Source organism: Bombus vancouverensis, chromosome 6, assembly GCF_051014615.1.
Source record: "Bombus vancouverensis nearcticus chromosome 6, iyBomVanc1_principal, whole genome shotgun sequence".
In the NCBI taxonomy this organism is placed as follows: Eukaryota; Metazoa; Arthropoda; class Insecta; order Hymenoptera; family Apidae; genus Bombus; species Bombus vancouverensis.
The window spans coordinates 10885917-10909711 of NC_134916.1; the positions used below are offsets into that span (position 1 = coordinate 10885917).

The window sequence follows — 23795 nt, forward strand, 5'->3', positions numbered from 1 at the left end:
CGGCGTTAAATGACAATAACGACAACTTTCGTTCGCCGCTATCGCCAGCGTTTTTTTCCTAAACCTGTACGCCGTCGTATCCCAGAAATTCGGTCGTCGGCTCGAGCTCCGTTACCGACCAGGTTTACCTGTTTTAACAGAATTATGGAAGCCCGAATGATTGCCGGTTTCCCGGATTCCGCTTGCGATTGTTTCGAATGGTAGTTGTGGCGCTCGACCGTGCGATTACGTCCCTGTCACCTGTGCTACCTCCACGACCGGCATTGCCACTTCTACCCGCGCCGAAAGTCAGCGAGCCGAAGAGGAAGAGTCGCCGCGAGCGGCCAGTACGACGACGCGTTTTCCGCGCGCGACACGCGTGTGTTTTACTCTCTTTCTCTGTCTCTCTGTCGTCTTTGTACGCGTTTTATATTTCCGCTTCGTTCTCTACTGGCTTCGCGCGAAGGGCTTCGCTCGGTGGTTCCTCGCCGCCTACTTTACGATCGATCGTGCCGGACACGAAGGTCGAGGCGGTTCAGTTCGAAGGCAGCGTTTCCGTCGGACTGCACGCGGTTACTCGCCGTAGTAAACACTCGTGCGGATCGTTCCATGGTGTTCACACATCGGATTGAATCACGTTGTCCCGATCGGCAAGTCATTTTTGGTGGTGAAGAATGATAGTCCGTGTTGGTGGAAATCTCGCGATAAGTATCCGTCTCTTCGTGAAACATCGCGCGTATGGCGATCGAATAGCTTTAATTGCTACCGAGTGCATTTTTATGGTGTACTTTTTATTTCCGGAATTTTTTTTTTCCTTGCTGCGAATGATCGTAGCGACGTCCCTTTTATCGTAAATGCTGCATTTTTTTATTCGATTACGAGGCCCTTTGACGCTCGAATAGCTTCGATGATCGAATAGACGTATTTTTACGGCGTGCTCTCATTTTCTTACATTTGATTAGTGGAAGCGATCGTGACGTTCTTTAATCGAATATCCTATTGGATCGTTCGACAAGTTGGCAGTACTCTTCGCTGTGTCGATATATTCTTTTGTGTATTTCTTGAGTTTGATAGATGACCGTTTCTTACAAAGTTCTGTCAGATAACGGGACACCGAATTGGAACGAGTATCGATTCTAAGTGGCACATTAAACGTTGCAATTACAAAGACGAAATTGATCAACGGAATAATCAACGGATCAACAGATAATAGAGAAATACGTATTGTATCAGAGCTAAAAGTTTCGTTACGAACTTTCAGAATAACCCGACAGTTCTTTTATCTGATTAGAAGGACTTTATACGAGAGTGCTTCTAAGCATTTGTAAGGACGACCCACGACGCTTCAAAATACAGATTTTTTAAATTTCAGGCACTCGTTACAATCGCTTTTTTCGCGATAAACCGGTATCTTATTGATAACGTGTTCGATAAATTTTCATACATATAGCATTTAAAGCCATTTGCCTGTGATAAACAGCTTAGATACTTATCGCGATTAGATCCATCCATTACCGGCTCTTTTATCCACCAATGTGTACAAAATAATATTAATTGAAAAATCTATCGAGCGCATAATCCAGGGATGATAAGAATAGGAAACTACAATAGCAGAGATTCCATGAAGTGGGCAAACTTTCTTACGAATGGATTACGCGATTATTATGCAACAACTTACCTTTAAATGCCTTTCAAAATGTGATAGTATAAAAATACCGATTTGAAAATATCGATTTATGTGGCAAAACAATAGAAAAATAATCTTAAAGATCCATTCCATTTTCTTTATATCTTCTTTTTCTTTCTTGGGATTTATCGTCGAATCGATCGAACGGACAATCGATCGTTTAAATAATTCTGTGCTTTTTGTGAAATGCTTTTGTGAATTGTCTTTCAATGAAATGTCTTGTATCTTCTACATATGTAGAACTTTACGTATCGCGTGTCATATAAAACGTTTCGTGTAACGCATATAAAATACGCAAATTAAGTTTCCACGAGTGTGTTTGAAAACTTTCGTCTACCTGTGTATATTTGAATGGCAACGAGCGCGCTAATTCGAAAATCGCTTTCCTAAATCTGACACCCGTGAATCGAACGGTACACGCGTTCCAATCCGTTTGAACGGTCGTTTAGAAAGCGGAATAGTTAGTTCGACGTCAAAATAGAGACAATTCGCGATTGTATTCCCGCGAAACGCAACGACGTTCGAGGATCGTTGCATCCTGCGGCACAGGAGCAGCGGGTGCAACGCGTTTGGCAATCAGACCGCATCGATCGGTCAATTCCAAGGCAGATAAACGACTCTCGGTGTCGGTACGAGCCGACGATGGAAATTAGCATGCTTCCTCCATTCCTCGTACTTCCTTTTCCTTCGCTTCAGTAAACGTACGCACTCGATGGAACGGCCGCCGCTCCATCTCTTCCTCCTCTTTTTTTCTTTTTTTAATTTTGTAACAGTTGTTCGGCGAATCTTTTTTCCGTTTTTCGTTTTATATCTTTCCATCTTCTACAAAGTGGCGAGAGAATGGTGAAAAAGAGTAATTGGAAAAGTTGGATAAAACAAAACGATTTTCAGAAGTTCCTGGCTTCTTAGTCGATTATCCTCGAAATTACCTTCTTTTTCCGCGTCGATGAAGCAACGAGATTGGTTGAGCCTCGAATTAACAATGGAGAAACTTTCTGGAAAATGGTGAATTAAATTATATCGGAAATTCCAACTTTATTTACGTTTCTATCGATAATTAAAATGCCACTTAAAAATGGCACTGTTCGGATATTTATAAAATAAGTATGAAAATAATAGTAATGTTATTATTTGATTTGAATTGTTTTGACTAGAGAGTACACTCGGTGTCTATGTATTCGAAGAGAGTACAGAGGAAAACGATCTTGATAGATTAAAAAGCGAAATTGAAATTTTAGTTTCGCGTGATAAAGCTTCGAGGAAGCTATTAGAGTGTAATAGAACACGTTGAGTGCTGCGCTGTTTTCGTGCAACCTTTAGCTCGAGTCACGTGCACCGTCAATAGTACGGTAATTAAAGCGTCAATAGATCGAACAGAAAGTGCAACGTGGCCCATATATCAAACTCTCGAAGGCTGAAACGATCGCTTGCGCATCTGAAAAATTACAAATTTAACAGCGGATTTCATGTGAACATTCAATATTCGTCAAAAGATTCGGAAATTTAACAAACTGTGTTATACGTTATATTAAACCTACATTGATATTAAAATCAGAAAGGTCATATATATACATATATATTGGAGAAAGCTTGTTTTTTAATCTCACACATCACGCGAAAAAGAAATTTCCATAAATAACGATAACGGCATCTTTGCCAAAACAAATTTCTTTCTTCGACCAACGGTCAACAAGTTTGTTCTTCAAGTACTCAAAATTTGCCTTTTTACTCTTGAATCAATTATTTTTACTATTGCGATTCGTTTTTTCGTTGTTTCCTTCAGATAGTTCATTCGTTTGGCAGACAGGTTGGCGATGGTGACGTTGCTGCTGAAAGAGATCGACGAAACGATCGTTTTAGCCGTGTCGTTGACTTCACGGCGTGTTTACCGGGTTTTGTCGACTCCGTGTGCCTCGTTCAGCCGCGATTTAAATATTTATAAGACCGCGGAATACGGATTCGTCGTACGGACCATGTTCGTACGGGACGTGGTTCATCGTTGGCGCGATTTTCTCTCGCGAAACCATTGGAATCGCAAGAACCGTAAGAGGACCGTTGCTCAATCTACTGACATTATCCGTTTCAACGAAAAGAGAACTCATCGAGATTCGATGCCATCGATCATCGTCCATAGATTTGAAATATTTCGTGAAAGCACGCTCTAATCCTTTCAGACGATTCGCTCGTTAGCATCGATAAATTGAAAAGGTGAAAGTATAGGGTGTCAAAACGCAGAAAAGAATATCACTCTTAATGAGCCATGGATTGGAGAAAGAAATCACGAACAAATCGACGATCTCCAGTTTTTCTTCTCTATTTTCTTCCCTTTTTTTATGCCAGATTCGAGATTGTCATCGTACGGAATTATAGAAAGCTATTATTTATTAGGTCTTTACGAAAGCGATACGATTGTTCGTGCGATAGACGAAAATAAAAAATTACCTTATTACCTGCACGATAATACATTAACGATAGTAATTAGACTGCGGATTTTCATGCGTTTGTAGAAAATTTGCAGATACAAAATGTACAGAATACACATAATATGCAAAGATATACAGGGTAGTTGGTAAGGGTGTGATTCTACGTGAAAAAAGAAGTCGAAAATATAAAATAAAAATTTTTCGTTTGAGGCTTTGTTTTCGAGAAAATCGAACAATTTTTATTCTATATTTTCGACTTCTTTTTTCGCGTAGAATCACCCCCTTTCCGCTTGTACCACCAGTTACCAACCACCCTGTATAAAACAGCCAAAGTGTAATAGTCTTGGAAATATTTAATAACTAAGACAAGTTTCTATCCAAGTACCGTTTCTTTAATTGTATTCACAGAAACATGAATTTGCATAAATATCCGCAGTCTACCAATAATATTAGCAAACCGGTAAGTTGAAGGTTTTAGATTATAGACCTGTTTTTTACAACATCGTAATTTATTTTGTAAGGGAGTCCTATTAGTAATTGATCGGCGATGTATTTTCCCTCGTCTTTTTCTCAACATTCTTTACCTTTTTCTATTAAATTTCCAATTGTGTACGATTTCGAAATTCTATTTACAAGATGACTCAGTACAATTCGATTCAAAACGAGTAAATATCTTGTACATTTTCAGATTGCTAAAATCGTGATAGTGGTGTTCCATTACGCTGCCAATGAAATTTCAAAATGTTTCGTATAATACACGCGATGTATTCGTAAAAATCTTTCGTGATAGGCGTAAATATTGTAGTTAGTCAGAGCATGTGTATCCTTCTTTCCGCACGGTCTATAATCGTAGCAGAACTTGGACCAGCTACAGAAGGTCGGGAAATTTTTTCAAGCATCGTCGAAAGCGACTTTTGTATTCGTTTCACTAGGCGAAGTCGTTGGTGCGAGTCTGAAAAACGAGACGACCGCTGCTTAGGCCAGAGGTTGAAACATAAGACTAGTTATAAGATTTTTCATCCGGCGGAGCAACGACGTATCTCACGTTACTCTGTCGTTGTATCTTCGCGATCGATCCCTCTTTCTAGCTTTTCGTTTCGATTCACTTTCCCGTAACACGCACCAACACATCGTTCGACTATACGCATCGCGCGAAAAAGAAGTTTCAAAGTACACTGTGACTTCTTTGTCAGGTCATTCCGTGAGTGATACAGTTGTATATTGAATCAAAATGAAAAGTTATCCACCGACAGTGATATATTTTTCAGTACTTTTTTAGATAATTCTTTCAGAGTATCTGGAAAAGAATTTCAAAATACACGATAAATTCTTCTCGAAATAAATTTCGTTATCTTCGTACGATCGACAAAGTCTGACGGTATCTATATATTTCTTAGTGTAATAAATTCTTTCTGTTTTTATCGATATAAAATGGGTTTACGATAAACAGAAAATGTCCATATGTCACGCTATCAATGTACACGGGATTATACGCGAAATCGATCGTTAGCTTTGATATTTAAAATTTAAGATCCTCCTCCGATAGGTGTTTGATAGGTGAAACGATCGAGCATATTCGCCTAATGGATGTCCTCGATATGTTCGTTCAATCGACCGTAAGAGTCGCTTTCTTTTGGGAGACACGTGGACGATCATTTAGCGTGAAGAAAGTCTTATAATTCGTCTTGTAATTAAAAGTAGGGTAATCTGAGGTAAAACGATGTTAAGGGGAAACAGCTACAAATTCTTTCTTTTCACATTTTGTACCTACTTACTAACACAATGCCTTATTTTTCAATCTAACAGTAAGCAAACGAAATACTTTTGAAGTACCTGGCAATTCTGCAATTTTCATTTTACCGGAAGCCTATCAGTTTCTCATCTTGTCGCAATTAAAACGACAAACGTGAATCGGAAAAATATATATCGTTTGACCATTGCATCTTAACAAATAATATTTAGTAAACGTTATCATCCGTTGGACCTTATCTCGTCTTATAATTTTTATTTTTATCACAATTTTTATCACAAAATTTGCACAGTACACAATGAAATTTCGCGAAGACCCTTTCCTTTTTATCAATGCCGTTTTCGACATTTTTTATTTCGTATTAATAATAATATAATAAAATATTACAATAGTTGCTTATGCTTAACTATTTTTATAATTCGCTGCAAAATTTGTCCCGAACAAAATTTTAACGAAAAAATTGCTATTTCCTAATGCCTAAAAAATATTAATTAAAACAATTAACTAACTATATACTTCCATCGACGGTATTCGCATTAAATAGATCGACATTCGTAAAAAATCTATATGATCGACAGCATCAATTACGAATATTCGATGAACAGATTACGAGTTGATCGATCGTTGATTTTGGCGCCTGGGCGCTACCACAGTTTCGCAGGATGCAAAGAGGGAGCGAGATTCCAGGGGCGCGTTGAGGAGGGAAAACGAAGCAAGAAGGGAAGGGGAAAAGGTGGAAAACAGGGTGTACAGCGGCAACGTTTGATCGTTGAAATAGAGGGTCGGAGCGCAATTAACCGGTCGGTATGACGAAATGGCACGGCTCGGCCCCGTGAGAACTAGGCGAGTCTTAAATCGTATTCCGCGTGCGTGTCACTACGCCAGGGCGAGTTCTCTTTCGCTCGGAACGAGTTCTTGAGGACGCGCTCGTGGCGTGACCGAGGTCGCAAGAAGAAAGAGAAGAAAACTACGGCGCGTTCGCGGTAATCGCTCGTGCTCGCGGATAAGTGGCCGTCGCTCGTGAATTCGACCCGGTTGTCCTCGCGTTTCTTTTCCTCATCTTCGCGATATCCCGTGAAACGACGTTTAGAATCGTTTCGGCTCGCGATTCTTTGTTTCCTTCGCGCCTTTTGTTCACGCTCGTTTCTCAATCCGTCCAATTACAGAGGAAAGAAAAGTGTCTGTTAAACAGCCAATTTGTCGCCGATTCGTGCCAGGTTGCACAGATTAACACGTTTACTACGTTTTATCTTTTGGAAAGTTTGGAAAGGTCGAGTTTTATTCAGAGAGATAAACATCATTGTACGGAAATGATCCTCTTGTAACACGAAGATCGATATCGCGGGGGGAAGTATCAGCGGAAAGCAAACGTGTTATTAGTTTCTCAAAAAGCGACGTAAGAGCGTGATAAGCGTATACGTGTGAAACTTAACATTTCGTTTCGAAGAAATCGTACAAATAAAATTACATATATTAATAATGTTAGGAATTCAAAGAAAGGTAATTGCCATGTAAAAAATATCCTAAATTTGCTGTTCTTGATAAGAAGAAAGTTTTCATCGCGTTGATAAATTACGTAACAGAATCACACTTAAAACCCCCAAATTATCAGAAGATAATTTCGCCTGACCTAAAGTCTGTTATATAATTTTCCTACAATTTTTACACCCCGTTTTATCTAAACTATTATCCAACGGCGTTGATCGAAAAACCAACGTGACTAACATCGAACAAATTGCAAAGACTGTACATGCGAAGCAACGGAAACTTACTTGGAATTTTATTTTCCAAGCGTTCGAGTAATAAAAAATATCAAAAAGTTGCGCGCGCTAACGTAGGAAGAATGCGAGATCGGTGCAAAGCGTGCAGTTATCTGTTATCGGTTTTCAGCGAACCGACACGATAAGTGCAGTATTGTAGAACGAACGCAAGAGGTTCCGCAGTGAAATCATCGAACGTCCACGCTCCTGATTCGTCGCGGTATGATGCATTTTCACGCGAGCCGTGGATCATTTTCGTGCTCCTTCCTCGACTAGTCTACTCTCTTTCCGCGTATTTTTTTTTTCTCTCTCTCCCTCGCCTCGCCCCTCTCTGCATCGCGCGACAATGGCACGGAAACGCGAGCACGTCGCTCGTAGCGTGGCGTGCCAGATTTCCAACATCCTGCCAACCTGCTTCAACATTCCGGATCGAACGGTCGGCCTTTGAATTTCAAAGTTTGAACGTACAACACGATTCTAATCTCGTATGGGCGTGCGTTTTCACTGTGAAATATGAAGACGTTGATTTGTAAAGGAAATTCCTGCGAAACGTTGAATCACCTGATAGAAAGCGAAATTGGTCGACCAGGGTTCGTTAATGAGACGTACGGTTGCAGAATCATCGCGCCGATACGATACGAGTTTCAGTGTCGAGAATCTACGGTTTCTTCAGTTTCTTCGATTTGCCTTACTTTCCATTTCCGTGAAAGCCGCGCTCGTTTTCCGCGGCATCGGACGCAGCCGATTACCTTCCAGCTCGAATCTTCGCGGATCAACGAGCGCATACGGATAAAAGAAAATTTCGTTAGGTGCAGTTTCTTATTAAAAGACGTCCACCGCCGGTTATACGCGTCAAGCTACTAATTTCTTATATTTGGAGTAACGCGATAAATTACATTTTCTATCTTCTACAGGCAAGCAGTTTTATGATTCAATACGATGTCGATTGATCGTGCGTCGTGAAAATTGTCTCGTTATTCGGTTTTCAAATTAAACGTGTTCATTCGCATACTCTTGCAGACAGTTTTAAAATATCCTCGTTATATCAAAATATCGCTTGTCTTAAAATAGATTTCGTCGACTGATCAGCCATCTTCTAAACACGTGGATATATCGTATCGAACTTCTCCTGTTTAGTCACGAAGTAACGTCAAAATCAAAAAACCAGCAAAAATACATTTGTCGCGATTTGCTCCCGTAATCTTCATTTATCGTAAAAGTCATTAATTTCTATCATCTGAAAAAATGCAATTGTCCTATAATCTCGTCCTCCCGTAAAAGATGATACCTTTCGTGATAAATTGTTTCCGCATGTACATCGAACCTAAACTCGATAAAGATCGATTTGAAATTTCCACTGGCAAAGGAGTCGAGGCACTTGAAAAAAAGCGAAAGATTTCGGTTAATCGCGAGGTGTTTGCTCGCGTGAGCAAAAGTAACGGTGCGCTCACGAGCGATAAAGCAAATTGAGAATGATGACACAATAAGATACGCGACTGGCCAACTGGCATGGAAGAAGGCAGCTCGTGGACCACTGAGATCGATCCTGGATCGGATCTTGGTAACGACGAGAAGATGTGGAGCGTCGATACATCCGACAACCGATCTAATCTCAGACTGCTGCAGCCCTGTTATCGTACTTTTATCGTTAGTTTCGCGTCAACGTCCAGCCAACGCGCAACGCTTGCCTCGTGCTAGTAATCTTTGATCGAGAAACGCGAGAAATTGCCCAAGAATAACAAGCAGCAACGTTTCACGTCTGTGACGGTTAATTTTCATCGGAATATATAGTGGCGGTTCAACTACTGAATCGTCCAGTGATAATAAATAATTGTGGATGTCAGTTTGGTCGATAATCTCCGTAGCAACGAATAGTAACGACAACGCTCGGGTAGTTCGATTCATCGCCTTCGTTCCCCTAACTAACTACGAAATCGTAGGCTTTCCCTTGATATTACGTCTTGTCACGTAACGTACATGTAGGGTATGCGACGTTTCTTTGAAAATAAACGAAGACCACAGGTGAAAGACACGATGAGTCATATTTTTCATGTTTTACGGAAGAGCAAGTTTTTACTTTCGATATACATCGTCGACCAATTTCTCGTCAAAACTGTCTTTCCATTCGATTCTGGCATTATGGGAGTACGTGTTTTCGTAGTTTCTCTGAATATTTACAAAGTATCGATCTCTCTATCGTGAGAAATGGACAAATATTGAATAAAGACATTTCGAGGAGCATAGTTTCATTATTCGATCTAACAAAACGTAGAAAATACATTTAGCGAATTTCTATTATCGAAATTGTTCGGTCTTGCAAACTTATCTTATTCAGCGACTTGTCGGACAAACGAGAAACTACTGTACCTTTCTACAAATATATCGTAGCAGGTGGAAAGCGAATCGGGCGAAAACGTCGGATTTTCTACAACCACAACCAGTCTATTCGAATAGCTGCAACACCTTCGATCGGCCGTTATTGCAAAATCACCGGTGTTTCAGTGCTCGGTCACACCTCTACCACCTGCACGATCTGTCCGCTTACATTCCAACCGGATACGCGCGATGTTGGTGCGCCGCGGCGCCGCCGGGTCCGGCGGAAATTACGGAACGTAATAATTTTCCACGAGAGAAGAGAAAGTGACGTCGGGACACCGTGGCGAAAGAAAACTCGAACGACGTTGCGCAACCGTTTAATAAACGCACCGGTTCGCGACCTGCTCGAACTACCGATTTCCGCTCGAGCTAATAACAATCCGATTCTGCTTACTCGAACCGAGGAATTTAGTAGGATCAGAGTCCTACGGAAATGTGTGTCGCGGTTAGTAGGATGATCGGTGAATCAGCTGATAGAACGATCGCCGATAATCGTTTGGCGCGTTACCTTTTTCTCTCCGCTCGATCAATCAACCAGACATTTTTTGGTGGATACTCGGGTCGTGAATCGACAAGTTACAAATTGTAGACTTTGATTTTACAATTTGGAATTTTACATCAAACAGGATAACCGATTAGCTTGTGATTTGTGCAAGGGATAACTCGTAGCTTCTCGCTTTTAAAACTTGGCTAATAACATTGCCACTTCACTTGTAAGATATTTTGTAAATCCTGCAGGATCGAATTATTTTGCAAAAATCGCTAAAAAATCCCCGAATCTTGTTGTAGATTTAGACGTATCATGATTAAAAAGAATAATGTTATAGAAAGCATGGTCCTTCTAAAAACTATTCACAACTCGTACGAAAACGATGGGATGGAAAATTATGAGAACTGTGTTCGGTGTTCGTCGCAAAGTGATATACTTTTATAAAGCAAATCTAGATTTTTATAACTGGCTTTTATATATTATTTATGGTGTGGTATAAACGGAAACACGGTGCAGTGCATAAGGATGCGTTATAATCTTGCAATTCTTTACGAATCTTCTTCCCGTCTTTCCCAGTCTTTTACGAACACGCAACGCATTATCTGCAAGGATTTCCTGTGGTGTCAGTTGGTGGAATAAAATCAGGGATGTGTCGTCCAGTAAGCTTTATCGTAGCTGGGATACGAGGATTCCTAGTATCGCGTAAATTCAACCGATAAAGTAGGTCGTGTTAACACGGATACGGTTGTTAAGGGGCAAATCGATGAATACCAGAGTCTTTACGAATCGACGTGATATTTTGTAAGAAACGAACGATATCAGTTTCATAATAGTTTCATAATGAATTTAACTTAATTACTAGTAGTGTGCGTGTAACTCTGATGTAAAAATTGCCTGCGATTAGTCGGTTAGATAGCGATTCCGTAGTTTTCATTTCGAGGCCCATTCTGCAAGGCTGACCTAACTAAATGACGCAATCTTCGGAAAAAAACTGTTCTTTCAAGTTTTTATACGTTCTCGCATGGTTATTGGGTTGAATTATTTGATCGAAGAGCGGCGGATGTGAGCTCGGCAAAATCCAGGCCAAAGATGTGCCCACGTCGGGCGCCCACGATGTTTACCCAACACCTTTTCTCGATGAAGAGGCGCGAACGTTGCTGTTGCCGCGAACTCTCTTGCATGAGATTGCGTATTCGATCTATCCATACGCGAAAAGCACGGCGAAGCAGCAAAATTCAAGTTCCATTCGAACGCGTCGATCGTCGTTTTTAGATATATTGGGTTGGCAACTAAGTGATTGCGGATTTTGTCATTAGGTGGTATTGACAAAATCCGCAATCACTTAGTTGCCAACCTAATAGTAGAACCTTTGTCCGTAACTTGTTTATAGGAACAAGTTGATCTTCAGCCTCAGATCTACGAACTCATAATCGAGCCTCTGTTATATCAGGCGAGATTGAGTATAACTTCAATTACACAAGCGCGTTATCTTATATTGACTACGTTACATATAACTGATATACACTAGTTAACAACAGTTCTATTAATTTAATAAATTTGTAGCATCGGTATATGAAGATCAGCGAAACGTATAAATAAATGAGAAACTAATAATAAGAAGCTACCTATCTAACGAAACTAACGATATTCATTACGTTCTTGTAGAATCAATAAATAATCAGAGCGACAGTAGACAGGCTCAGGAAAGTGCTCGAACACTTTCGTACACATCTTTTATGAATATATGTATTATATGCGCTACGAAACATTTTGTAATTTCATCGGCGCTGTAACGATGCTCGTTTGAAACGAATCGAAATTAAACGAATGAGAAAGTCTATAGTTACAAGATATTTAATACGAGAAATCGTATGTAACACTTGATTATCTATTATGGTAATAAGTCTCGAATTCAGCGAGACTATCTTCAACACTTGTTACGAGTTTAAAATGGCTATTCATACGGCTGTTCGTATTAACTTTCTTCTAAACGTACGTTTACGGTACGTTTACGGTATCTCGTAACCTCTGTCTCATTGCCAATGAAACCATAAAATGTTTCCCATATAATCGAACAGTTAAAACAGGCGTGGAACGCTCACGCGACAAAACTCACTTTTCTACGTCGGATCTTAACGTTCGTCGAGTATAATCGACCACGATAATGAGACGGTGGTTATCTATTGTTTGCACGAAACAACGCAGGCAACAACTCAGAAAATGCGATATGACGTACCGTACCTACTACGCATTGTGCGTCCGTGACTTTTCCCCAAGCCGATTATCTACCTGACGCACGAATCGAAACGCGGCAAGTAATTTCGTGGTGATTCTGTCGAGAGGGATCGTATAGAAGGTCGCGTGAGAAACGGTCCCCCAGAACCCGAGAGTGGTCGGAGGAAAAGGAGGACGAGCTTGGAGGCGGTCGTGAAATCCTGAGAAAAGCGATACGCTAACCGCGAAAACTAGGTAGGCCGAGGAGTTCGTTAACGCAATTAGGAACAAGCGCGATTGTTCTGGCCTGGAGAACGTGTTCTCAAGCTTCGATGGTCGAGGGGGGAATGATCGGCGTTTAGCGGTCGAAATTGTTCTAGAGGAAGACCCCATCGCATTGATAAATCGTTTGGAAAGTTTGCCTTCTTCGCGAAAGTTTTTTTTTTATAATAGGATATCGTAAAAGAAGATTGAGAAGCTTTTCGAAGAGAAAATCTATAAGTCTATGATAAACACGTTTATCTACGATAAACATATTTTCTAATCAGATACATAGTTGAATTATAACAAAATTCTCATTTATTTTATAAATGTCAGAAGATCGATTCAAAGTATACGTTTACGATTGTACGTATTAGGATACGATCAATATCAAAAAATCATTGACGTTTACAGATGAAGTATCGAGGAAACGATTAATCAAACAGAATTTTGTATCCGTGCAAGGTTGCCATCCCATATATACAAAGCCAAAATTTAAATCGTAATAATTATGTCTCCTGCGATATTTTCTTCCGTCATAGTCTAAGTTATACCGAACAAATTTAAGACGAATCAAATAAGAAACACGGTCTCCTCGGAATCTGAATATCGACGTCAATCGCGAATACTTTCGTCCTTCGCTGTACGTACCATTCTGCTACGAAACTCCTGGATTTTCTCTTCGACAGAATCTCGATTTCCGTAATTCTCAGCATCCCAGGAACGTGGCTCGAAAAATCGTAGGACGCTCGTCTGAATTCCCAATGAAATTCCAGAAACTTCGCTATCGATAACTCGAGCACTCGGCTGTCCTATGACGTTGTTCTCGCGGCAATTCCGAGATCGTCGTAGCAGCGGGAGTTGGGCCGATCCTGGTCGTCTGAGGTCGCGCTAGGATCGACAAGTATTCGAGGATCGGGCAAACCAATCGCTGGAATCATGGTGGTGTCTCACCGCGAGGGCAGCATCTCGTCGAACATACGGGCGATAATCGAGCAGCTGAATCTGAATCCGGTAGAGACGAGACGGCTTATCGACCGGACGAAACAGGATGGCGCGCGATGCAAGGGTTACCAGGGAGTGCAACCGACGGCGAAGATCAGCATCGGCGTGTACGGGTGCAAGGAGAAGGTCGAGTACGAGATACCCGCCCCGATTAGGCGCGTGTGCAGGTTGGAAGATCGACCGAGACCGAAACAGGAAACCGGCCAGCGAAAGATCCTCTGCTCGATTAACAATGAGGCTGCCGAGAACGATGCGGTCGAGGTAATCGATCAGGAAAAACTAGCCTCGGTTCGAACGTGTCCTTTCGTTGTTTCCTACCACTGTGTTAGCGGATTCGTGGAACGAAACCTTTACGAAGCTCCATCTTTTTATTTCGACGATACCAATGTTAGTTCGGCGTCATCTCTAATTGCTAATTCCCGATTATTGCAATACTGTCTTTGATCTCGTTGATCTACAAAATAATACAATATAACAAGTGGATTGCGGATGTTTATGTAACTTCGTATTTTTATGAACATGGCTTGAAGCATATAACGTAAACGGGTATAATATTTAGCGACCAAGTACTTTGGATATCTTACATAGATATCGTGTATTTTGTTGCTTCTTGCATTTTTAAATTTCGCATAAATATCTGCAGTCTGACAACCAGTAACGTTGCGAATTCGTTGATTCTTTCGGAATTTTTGTTTCCAAATGTGTCTATGTCGCGTGATTCTGTTGTGCACGGTGGCGAGTATATAAATAGAGAAAGTTTTCATACCAAGTTTAACTTAATTTAGTTATTATACTTATTATTCGGCATAAAAGCTCGCAAGCAGTACTATACTTATGATGCTTCGAGGTACAAGGAATATGTCTTTCCCGTCAAATTTTATTCCGTTTATTAGACAAGTGAATAATTTTCACGCGAACAATTGACGAGCTTCGCGAAACTCCACGAATCGACAAATCGCTCACACAATACATGCTAACTCCCTCGTAATGACTAGACTGCCAATGTCTAATTACAGACGTGAAAGCAAAGATTTGTTTCATTCGCTAAACGCTATAACGAATACTAATGCGAGATACAATATGTCCCACGTTTACGCTATTCTTTGCGTGTTTTATATGTTTCTGCATATAATACATGCGCCCTATCTAATTTTACAACTCCGAATCGCCCGCGAATGCATACACATCGTTAGTTTAGTAATAACGCGTTACGTAAATTTGGCTGCAAGGACAAGATCGAGGACAAGGAGTTCGGATCGATAAGATCGGCGTGCAAAATCGAGGATCGGCCAAGACCAAAGCCAGAGAGCAGACGTACAATCCCTCAGGCGATGAAAGAGCAATCCGTTCGAGCTGAAGATACGATCGAGGTAATCGATCAGATCCCGTGATTTTCACGTTACTAGAGACACGTTGTATATTATTCGATATGTTGCTCGAACGATGTAGGATAAAGCGGAGGATGAGTCGACAGGATCTGTTAGATCTTCGTGCAGGATCGAGGATCGACCACGCTCGAAGCCGGAAACGAGACAGAGGATCCCGCCGATAATCAAAGACGCGAGTCCACGAATCGAGGAGACGATCGAGGTAATCGATCGGCCGTTAATTACGTCGATCTTCGGTTCGGCCAGATCCGATAAAAAAAAAAAAAAAGAAAGAAAGAAAAATCCAATCAAACCTTTTCTCACAATGACGTGGCTAAGATTAGTTTAAGATTAATCTGTTAACCAGGCCATCTTTCGATCAGAAATCTGTACAATCATGGAAGTAGAAGTTAACGAGGACAGATCAATTTTAATTGGATTGATATACGACGTAATTTGTTTTTAATTAAAAGATACGGAATACTTAAGGAGGTATTTTAGATTGAGAATATCGTAGACCGCCTGGTGGTCTGTATAGAACGTCACCTTTCAGACTTTAAGATTTTTCCTTTTTTCAAAGTAACTGTAAAACTTTTTAGTACCATTCGTTTATTTATGTTTTAAAATTAGTCGCCACGTTTTTCGAAGTAAATAAAATTGAAATTGATCGAGTTATAAGGTATTTAACGCGGTCCGTTAAAAGAAATGTATAATCTACTGGCTGACATTCTACTTATCTACATCGACAAAACTAAAGACATTCTTAATTGGCACGAACGTCATTACCACGTGAAACGAGATGAAAGAAAAGTATCATAAACGATATGAAAAATATTAACGATCTTTCCGTTTATCGAGATAACAAGCAACTTTGACATATAATAATTCACGTAAAATAATATTATGAATATTGCGAAATTCTTTTGCAAGCGTAGTTGTTGCTTGTATCTATACTTCCGGACAATACAGAAGTAGAAAAGCAAATTTTATTTATAATGTTCTACGCTAGAATACCCTTTTGAATAAAGAAATTATCATATCCAAGAGGCAATTGATTCAAGTAACAAATTACTTATTGTCCGGCTAATAGGTTGAAGTGTGTCAGCGGTAGAGTTAGACCGGCGACGAACAAAGAAAAGAGAAATTCGAGTTTCGTTTTACGAAACGAGCGTAGATTCTCTGATCGACTTGTATACCAGCTGTTTGCCGCGCGATTACGCTCTCGACAACGACGTGCCGCAAAACGAGGGGGGAACGGTAGCACGAACGAAAGGTTTTCCTGGTGAAGAAGTGTCTTTCGAGACGGCACCTGCAACCGGTTTCGAACGATCACGGTTAACTGGCCGCACTTGCTCGTCCCGATAGTGGTTAATACCGTTATACCCGGCGTTTTGCGAGCCCGCCTGCCGATGCACTCGGCTCAAAGGCCACTAACAGTGTCACGAATAATTCGTCTAGCCCGTCGTCGGTCTATTTTTATTAATTTTCTATTATTTTATGAATTTTTTAAATTCTCTGTAATCGGTCGTTGGCGTCGTATAATATTAATTCCGTATTTGTTTTTTGATACAGAGTTTAACGATGATTAATTGAGTAAACGGTGTATTGAATTTATCTCTGAATTTTGTTTTCTAGGGCTCAAAATCGCCAAAGGACACGATCGATCATATTATACCTGTGGCCAAAGAAGATTTACGTAAGTGTCTAACTTAACGTTCTTATTCTTATTACGTAATTTCACAGACTGTCGGATGTTAATATAAATTTATATTTCTATGGACGCAAAGAGCAGTGAACTTAAATCGTGTTATAACGCGTCTACCTAGGATTTTCAAGAGGATCGTGGTTGATCTTCAAGATTCAAATATTTCTTCGAAAGTTATCGAACTATTTCGTACTGTAATAAATAACGCGCAAAAATCCGCAGTCTGTTCGTAAAACGTGATTCGAACGACTAGGTAGATAAAGTCAAATTTATTTTATTTTAACAAAACTTTCCATTTGTCCACCAGCGCAACTGGAAAGCGCCAGTTTGAACCATACAGCGGCACATCACCGAATTGCGGTTCGACCCAAAAACCGGAGGCCTCCGAGGCGTACTGGCTCTCAAGCTGCCAACACATCCACGTCGACGATCACGACCATAGCGGAGGATTCGTTGGACAGCTTGGACCAGCAAACGGTCAGCGTGAACAGCAATGCGTCTTCACCGACTGAACCGAAGAACGTGTCTATCACGAGGAAATCTTCGAGTAGATTGTCGCGTACGTCGGACATTTTCGAGCAACTGGAAGCTAAACTTCCTAGAAAGCCACCTAGCGTGGCCTCTTTATCCCCGGATAGCCTGGACGCCGTGACTGCCTCGAGAGCGAGCGTCGAGGTGAACGACGACTTGGAGAAGCAGCCAGAAGTTCGATCGATCGTCAGGAAAGCGTCGAATCGAACACCAAAGAATACAGAGATGTTCGAAGAGCTGGAATCGAAGCTACCTCGAAGGAGATCCTCCAACAGATTGTCGAAATCGCCTGACAGTCTAGAAGTGGCTCCCAGTTGGTTCTCCAAATCTACGGAAGGCTTCGACAAATTAATGGAGTACGAACAAGCGAAACCCGTGACTCGAAGACTGCTAAACCCAATCTCGAAGTCGATCGATCGCGTGTCCAAGTCTTCCGACAGCCTAGAAGCGATAGAGGCGTTAGCCAGCGACGAATCCATCGAACGTAGGAGGAGCAGCTTCGAGTTGCGCGCTCGCAGATCCTCCAAGAACATATCAAAGTCGTCGGAGAATTTCGAGGTTTTGGAGCAAACGCAGATTGGAACGGAGACTGTTCAAGAACTGCAGAAGAGGAGTAGCATTTCGGATATCAATCTGTCTCGGGGAAGAAGGTTATCAAAGAGTACGTCCAAGTCGTCGGAAGATTTCGAGAGGATCGAGATAAGCGAGTCGAAAGACGAGGGGGAAAATATCGGAGATAGTTTCGGGAAATGCTGCAGGAGATCCTCGAAACGTATGTCGTCCGAAAGCTCTGACAATTTGGAGTCGGATGACAGATTGGAGAACAGGAGAATCAGAAGAACACCAAAAAGAATACCGAGCACCAGTTACGTGGACATCGTCCCAACGGACGATGGAGAGGAAGAGAAAAGACCGATCACGGTTAGGAAACCAGCCAGGCTTCAGAAATCGTCTGAAAGCTCGGAGCTTGGCAGTACGGATACGTTGGATTCTGAGAGGAGGAATAAGTCGTCGGAGAGTACCGAAACTTTGGACAGTTTGGAGAGAGATTTGGATCAGGATAGAAAACACGAAGATCTCGCGGACGCTGTTGCGGATAGACGCGACAAAAATGTAAGTTTTTGAGAAAGTCGATTTTTGCTCGTATTAATTATTGATCGAGTAAAAAAAGAAATGTTTCTATTTTCAGGATCCTTGGACCAATAAACCTCTAATGACGTCGCATTCGGAACAAATTTCAATGGCGGACGGCACGGAGGACTCCAAATCCTTGATCTCACCGGACAAATTCTACTGGCGCCAATCATCGGAATCGAAGGAGAACATCGACATTCATCAATTATTAGCCATCACGATAGTTACCAGAATGGCCGACAACGGCAATAACCAACGAAGCTCTGTGATTTATCCTAAGAAGAAGCAACAGATCACCACGTCACAGCCTACCTCGCCAGTCGCTAAACAAGAAGATAACAAGATGATCTTCGACAATCTCCTCGTTAGTAAGAACGACGAAGATTTGCAAAACATGTTAAACGGCAATATATCCGAAGTATCCACGGACACGAAGAGTTTCAAGGAGAAACTAATCATGTTCGAGAAACTCGGCAAATGAACACTACACACATCTACACACGTAATTAATTAACAGGCACGCGTTTGATTGATTTCGCCTGTTTAATGGGAAAAAAGGATACATAAGAAGAGAAACTGGTCGAGACTATGCAAAGCCTTTTTTTCCTATGTAAACTTTTTTATATCTGGATTTCATTTGTAGACTGAATAAACTGAAGGAAACGAAATACGAACGAAGATGTTCGACTGGTTAAGACTATAAGATGGACAATAATGTAAATTATTTACTTCAAATTTTTATAATGTTTTTCATGAGGCGTATCTTCGTTTCTCACTCGCAAACACCAAAAAAAAAAGAAACAAAGGAAAGTGGAAAGGTAATCAATATGTAAAAAGATTTTAAGTTGGTCCGTGGCGAGAAAGTTGTAAGGTCAACGTGTTTAAACATAATTACTGGCCGTAATTACTTGTAAATCGCGTGTTATTTAACTTGTTCCGTTGCAATCGTATTTTCTTCCTCCTTTTTTTCTACATGAAACAAAAATCACATACACGATAAGATTACCGGTCATAGCCGAATGCAGTATTAGGTGGTGCGCGATACCGCGAATCAATATACTCGCGTGTCGTGCTTACAAATTCTTCTCGTGTTAGGAGCTTAGTGTTTCTTGTTGTACAGTAGCTTAGAGTCGCTAATAAATGTCGTGTTTCGTTCCACTGTGTAAATACAAAAAGGAAAAACCCCATTGCAAAATTAGGCACGAATAAAAGGTATACGAATAAAGAGAATATATAAAAGATAATATAGAAAATATAATAGTCAACATGATTTAAGGAGTGTTTAGTTCAATGGCCAAGACGAGTCATTAAGCGAACACAGGGTATGTTGTTAAACGAAAACATAGTTCAATTATATTTAGAGATGTTGTGGTAAAATCTTTGGGAAATGCTGCCTTTCCATATCAATCTAGTAGTTTCTACGTGTCGACGTCAAACCACGCGAAATTGACAGAGATTATATTCTGTACTATTAGATATCTGATCTACTCTTTCCAGATTTTGAAGAAGCGATAATGCTTTAAGTTGTTTTCTTTTTGTATGAGTAATACGATAAACGAAATGTATCTTTTGATTTTAAATTGAAGATTGTACGTCTGAGAATTATAAATTCCACGTTGAGATCAAAATAATCTGTGTACGTTCAAAGGGAAACAGTGGATCATCGTGGGGTGAAGAAAAGACGTTAGAGCGTATCGTCTTCATCACGTAATACCGCGTGACAAGACAAGATACTTCTTTCCAGTCTTTTAAGTGCCTTAACGAAGTACCAAGGAATCGACTGGTTGCGGACATTGTTGGATAAATCGCGCAGAAACGTTTATCACTTTCCTCCCTATTGACCACCTCCCCTTTTAGTTTTCTAGTTAACTGTAAAAGTCTCAAACTCCAAAAGATACGCGTAGATTGTTAGGTTAATGAGACATAAATAGAGAATTGAATTAACCATCACTATAACGTATAAGAACTGGCATAATTGAAAGAAGAATATAAATAAATAAATATATATATATAAATAAATACGCGTATATATAAATATAAATATATGTATATATACAATTATTATATAAATATATAATATATATATATATTTATATTTGTATACATATTATAGTATATATAAATACACATAAATATATACAGGCATATAATACAGAAAGAGTAAAAGTCGCCCATTTTAATGTAAATAAAGCTGCCATCGTAATTACAGTTCGACAACAAAATTCTTTTCCTCTTTATTGAACCCGCATTCCGATGCGTCGATCACATACGCATCTTTAGAAAATTACAAAATATCTCGATACATTAAATACAGTTTTCTACGTTACACGTAGCAATTTGGGAAAATTTTTTTTCTCGAAATTTTCTTACAGAGTGTATATGTGTGCATGAGTGGTTGCTTCAGTTCATTTACTTCGGGCGAGAGTCTTGTAGACCTTGACGAAAATAGGTAGTCGCTCAACTGCGTGATGACCCAATGACCAGTGAAACAGCTTAGGTCGTTTTATTCGGACCAGTTCATAAAAATTCGTCTCGTACAAAAGGAGGAATGTATAACAGTAACACAATATTGGCAATTACCGTGTAACAACGACTTCTTATTCATTTATCACGAATATTAAAATGTCTCTCTACCTTTTAAGCAAACTGAGCTCGTTGATAACTCACGACCGCGTTATCGGCTACGAATTCTGTTTGTTTATGTATACAAGTACAACGACAAAGAGTTTCTAATGCAAGGACGAATAACCGATCACGATTTCGATACTCGATAAAATTACCATTACTTATCGTGCAAGTTTTGACTAGGGTCTCTTACTATAGCTTATCAGTTTCCTTTATCTTCAATAGTAAAAAACTTTGTGCAAATTTGCGAATGTTGTAATAACTTTTTATTTAACGCGTTAAACGTTCAAGGAACAAACTTGAAAATAGGTGAATCGCGTGGTCGTTATTCACCCTTGCCATTTTTATGTACCTTACGTTTCAAAGTCATACAATCGCGTATTAAATCCTGCACGTTTATGCGATATGAAATTTATAATTCGTCATGTGTATTAGCGGATTCCAGATTCGCATTGCATACAACTGGCGTGGAAAATTCCATAGCGTACTCGCACCGGCTAGGTTCAGTCACTGAAACTAGTTTATTTTCTTTACCACAGCTGAGATTGACAATGGTAGAACGCGCAGGTCCGTTCCAACAACTGAGGCCAGAGTCGTATTTCATCTTCGAATACCTTTGACCTTCCGGTCCGCTCCAATCGTTCCAGTGACCTAAGTTAATGTCGCTACCGCCAGATTTCGATCTCTGCGTCGCTCTCGAAAACATGCACAAGGTGTAAACATATTCCAAATTGGTATAATCGAAACATTCGCCGTCTAGAGGTATGAATTCATTGTCAACGCCGAAGTCACGATCTAATTTTTCTTCAAACTCTCTGATTTCCGTTAACAGTTCATTCACGGATTTTTCCGCTTTTTCGAAATTCTCACGTGCAGCTGTTGCTTCATCTATGAGAGTTTGCGTTTCTTCGTCATACTGCACTTGAGATTCCTCAGGTTTCAGCTGTTCTTTGCCTGCAACTTCATCTGCCTCTGTGCCATCAACTTCAACTTTTTCTTGCTCAGATATTTCATCCGCTGGCTCGTGAATCTCTCCTTCTTCATCTTCTTCGTCTTCTCCCTCCTCTTTCTGACTTGCTGGTTTAAACATCCCTGAAATAAGATATTAATACAATGCATAGTTCAAAATAGAAGTAAAAGAAATGTATCACCAACAGACAATCTCTTTATTAACCTTGTTCTAACATTAAGAGGACCTTTGCATTTGGCCATACTGAATCAATAAAATCTTGAAGATTGACTTCCTTCTGATTATTTAAGAAATACATTGCCTCTTCTTCGGTTACAACTCCATTCCCGTCTTTGTCAAACGTCACCCTAGTTTGAAGCTCTGCAATTGTTACAGTACCACTATTATCGGAGTCTAGTAGTTTAAAATAATCCTCTGCATCTGACTCGTGTAATTCTTCATCCTCTTCTCCCTCTTGTGCTACAGATTGTTCTGATTCAGCTGGCTTGTACTTTTCTAAAGCAGCTCTTTCGCGTTCCTCCGCTTGAGTCTTCAATAATTCCTTCTCCTTCTTTACAAGTTCTGCTTCTTCGTATTCTGAGCGTAATTTAACTAAGCGTGCTTGATAATCTGTCTTTAATTGTTTGCCTTTAGCAATCATTTCCATCCTTATCTTGTTACCTTCCCTTATCAACTCTTCTGCCTTTTGTTGCTCCAACCTGGCTTCCTTCCCAAGTTCATTACAATTATTTAAGCATTCCTTGCCTGAGCTATATTCGTCACTGGCATCGCAACAGTCGCAAACACCGTCGTTTACCCAGGTGGATGGTATATAGCGAGGCTTATGACCGGAATTTTCGCAGTAAAATGAGCCGTTTGTGCAGGCAGGCGTACCGGGCTCATCACTGCCATCCGCGCAATCACAATAATTATCATTTACATGTGAAAATGGTATTATTAGGCTTCCATCAAGGCACTGGAAGTCACGATCCGATGGATAAAGCGAACTTTTCGCGTTAGGTATCCCACGAATTTGCAACACCTTAGAACCGGCTACGTGGCCCAATAGAATCAACAGATTAACTGATAGAAAAAACATCAGGTGTATGCCGCAATTATTCATCGTGATAATATTCTTTCCGATTCTCTGTCCACTGTATAAAAATATTATCATCCACGGTAAACTGACAAACTTTTCCAGCAAAATCGACCAACTTTTTGAGGTTTAAAACGGACACGAGTACATAACACACACACTCGTGCACGCCTACTACATCGGCATGGTCGCGTCTCGCAACTTACGTTTAAGCAAGGTAGACGAACTACAATGTCGAAAAATGGTAACCTGTGGCGCTACAGTTTGCACGCGACTTAGTAAATCATGTTAAGGCGGCTTTTTCAGTTGCACAGTTTTCTGTGATCTTCCAAAAACACTCTCAATGAATAATGTTACATTGTCTACCGTTAGAAGATGTATAATTGCTTTTTAATAAAAAACAACGTAACGGAATATTAAGAAAAAGCAGGTGTTTATCTTTG

The 23795-nt window shown here is 40.3% G+C and overlaps 2 protein-coding genes across 9 annotated transcripts in view; one reads left to right on the plus strand and one right to left on the minus strand.

Moving 5' to 3' along the window:
* The window catches only part of LOC117155601 (uncharacterized), a 91502-nt gene extending 72146 nt beyond the window's left edge, over nucleotides 1-19356 (plus strand). For 5 of the 8 annotated variants that reach the window (XM_033331752.2, XM_076619371.1, XM_076619372.1 and 2 more), the window contains 5 exons: nucleotides 15175-15315; nucleotides 15395-15535; nucleotides 16948-17008; nucleotides 17325-18661; nucleotides 18738-19356. In XM_033331752.2, the coding sequence (XP_033187643.1) occupies nucleotides 15175-15315; nucleotides 15395-15535; nucleotides 16948-17008; nucleotides 17325-18661; nucleotides 18738-19163 (2106 nt within the window). In that variant the 3' untranslated portion in view covers nucleotides 19164-19356. Of the gene's footprint in view, nucleotides 1-350; nucleotides 630-13716; nucleotides 14207-15174; nucleotides 15316-15394; nucleotides 15536-16947; nucleotides 17009-17324; nucleotides 18662-18737 lie in introns of those variants that run through there. The other 3 variants (XM_076619376.1, XM_076619374.1, XM_033331757.2) reach the window with 2 other exon arrangements.
* A 1529-nt stretch (nucleotides 19357-20885) lies between these two features.
* GCS2beta (glucosidase 2 subunit beta) lies at nucleotides 20886-23791 on the minus strand. Its single transcript, XM_033331767.2, has 2 exons — nucleotides 22482-23791; nucleotides 20886-22399 (listed from the first exon to the last, which is right to left on the minus strand). The coding sequence occupies exons 1-2, from the start codon at nucleotides 23428-23430 to the stop codon at nucleotides 21720-21722; spliced, it is 1629 nt and encodes a 542-aa protein (XP_033187658.1). The 5' UTR covers nucleotides 23431-23791; the 3' UTR covers nucleotides 20886-21719.
* Nucleotides 23792-23795: the final 4 nt, after the last annotated feature.

Bases quoted from the DNA above. Each gene is read 5' to 3' on its own strand.
- GCS2beta (XM_033331767.2), bottom strand. From the start codon at position 23,430: ATGATAATATTTTTATACAGTGGACAGAGAATCGGAAAGAATATTATC. The intron at 22,400-22,481 runs GTTAATAAAGAG...ATCTTATTTCAG, and splicing joins CCTCTTAATGTTAGAACAAG to GGATGTTTAAACCAGCAAGT.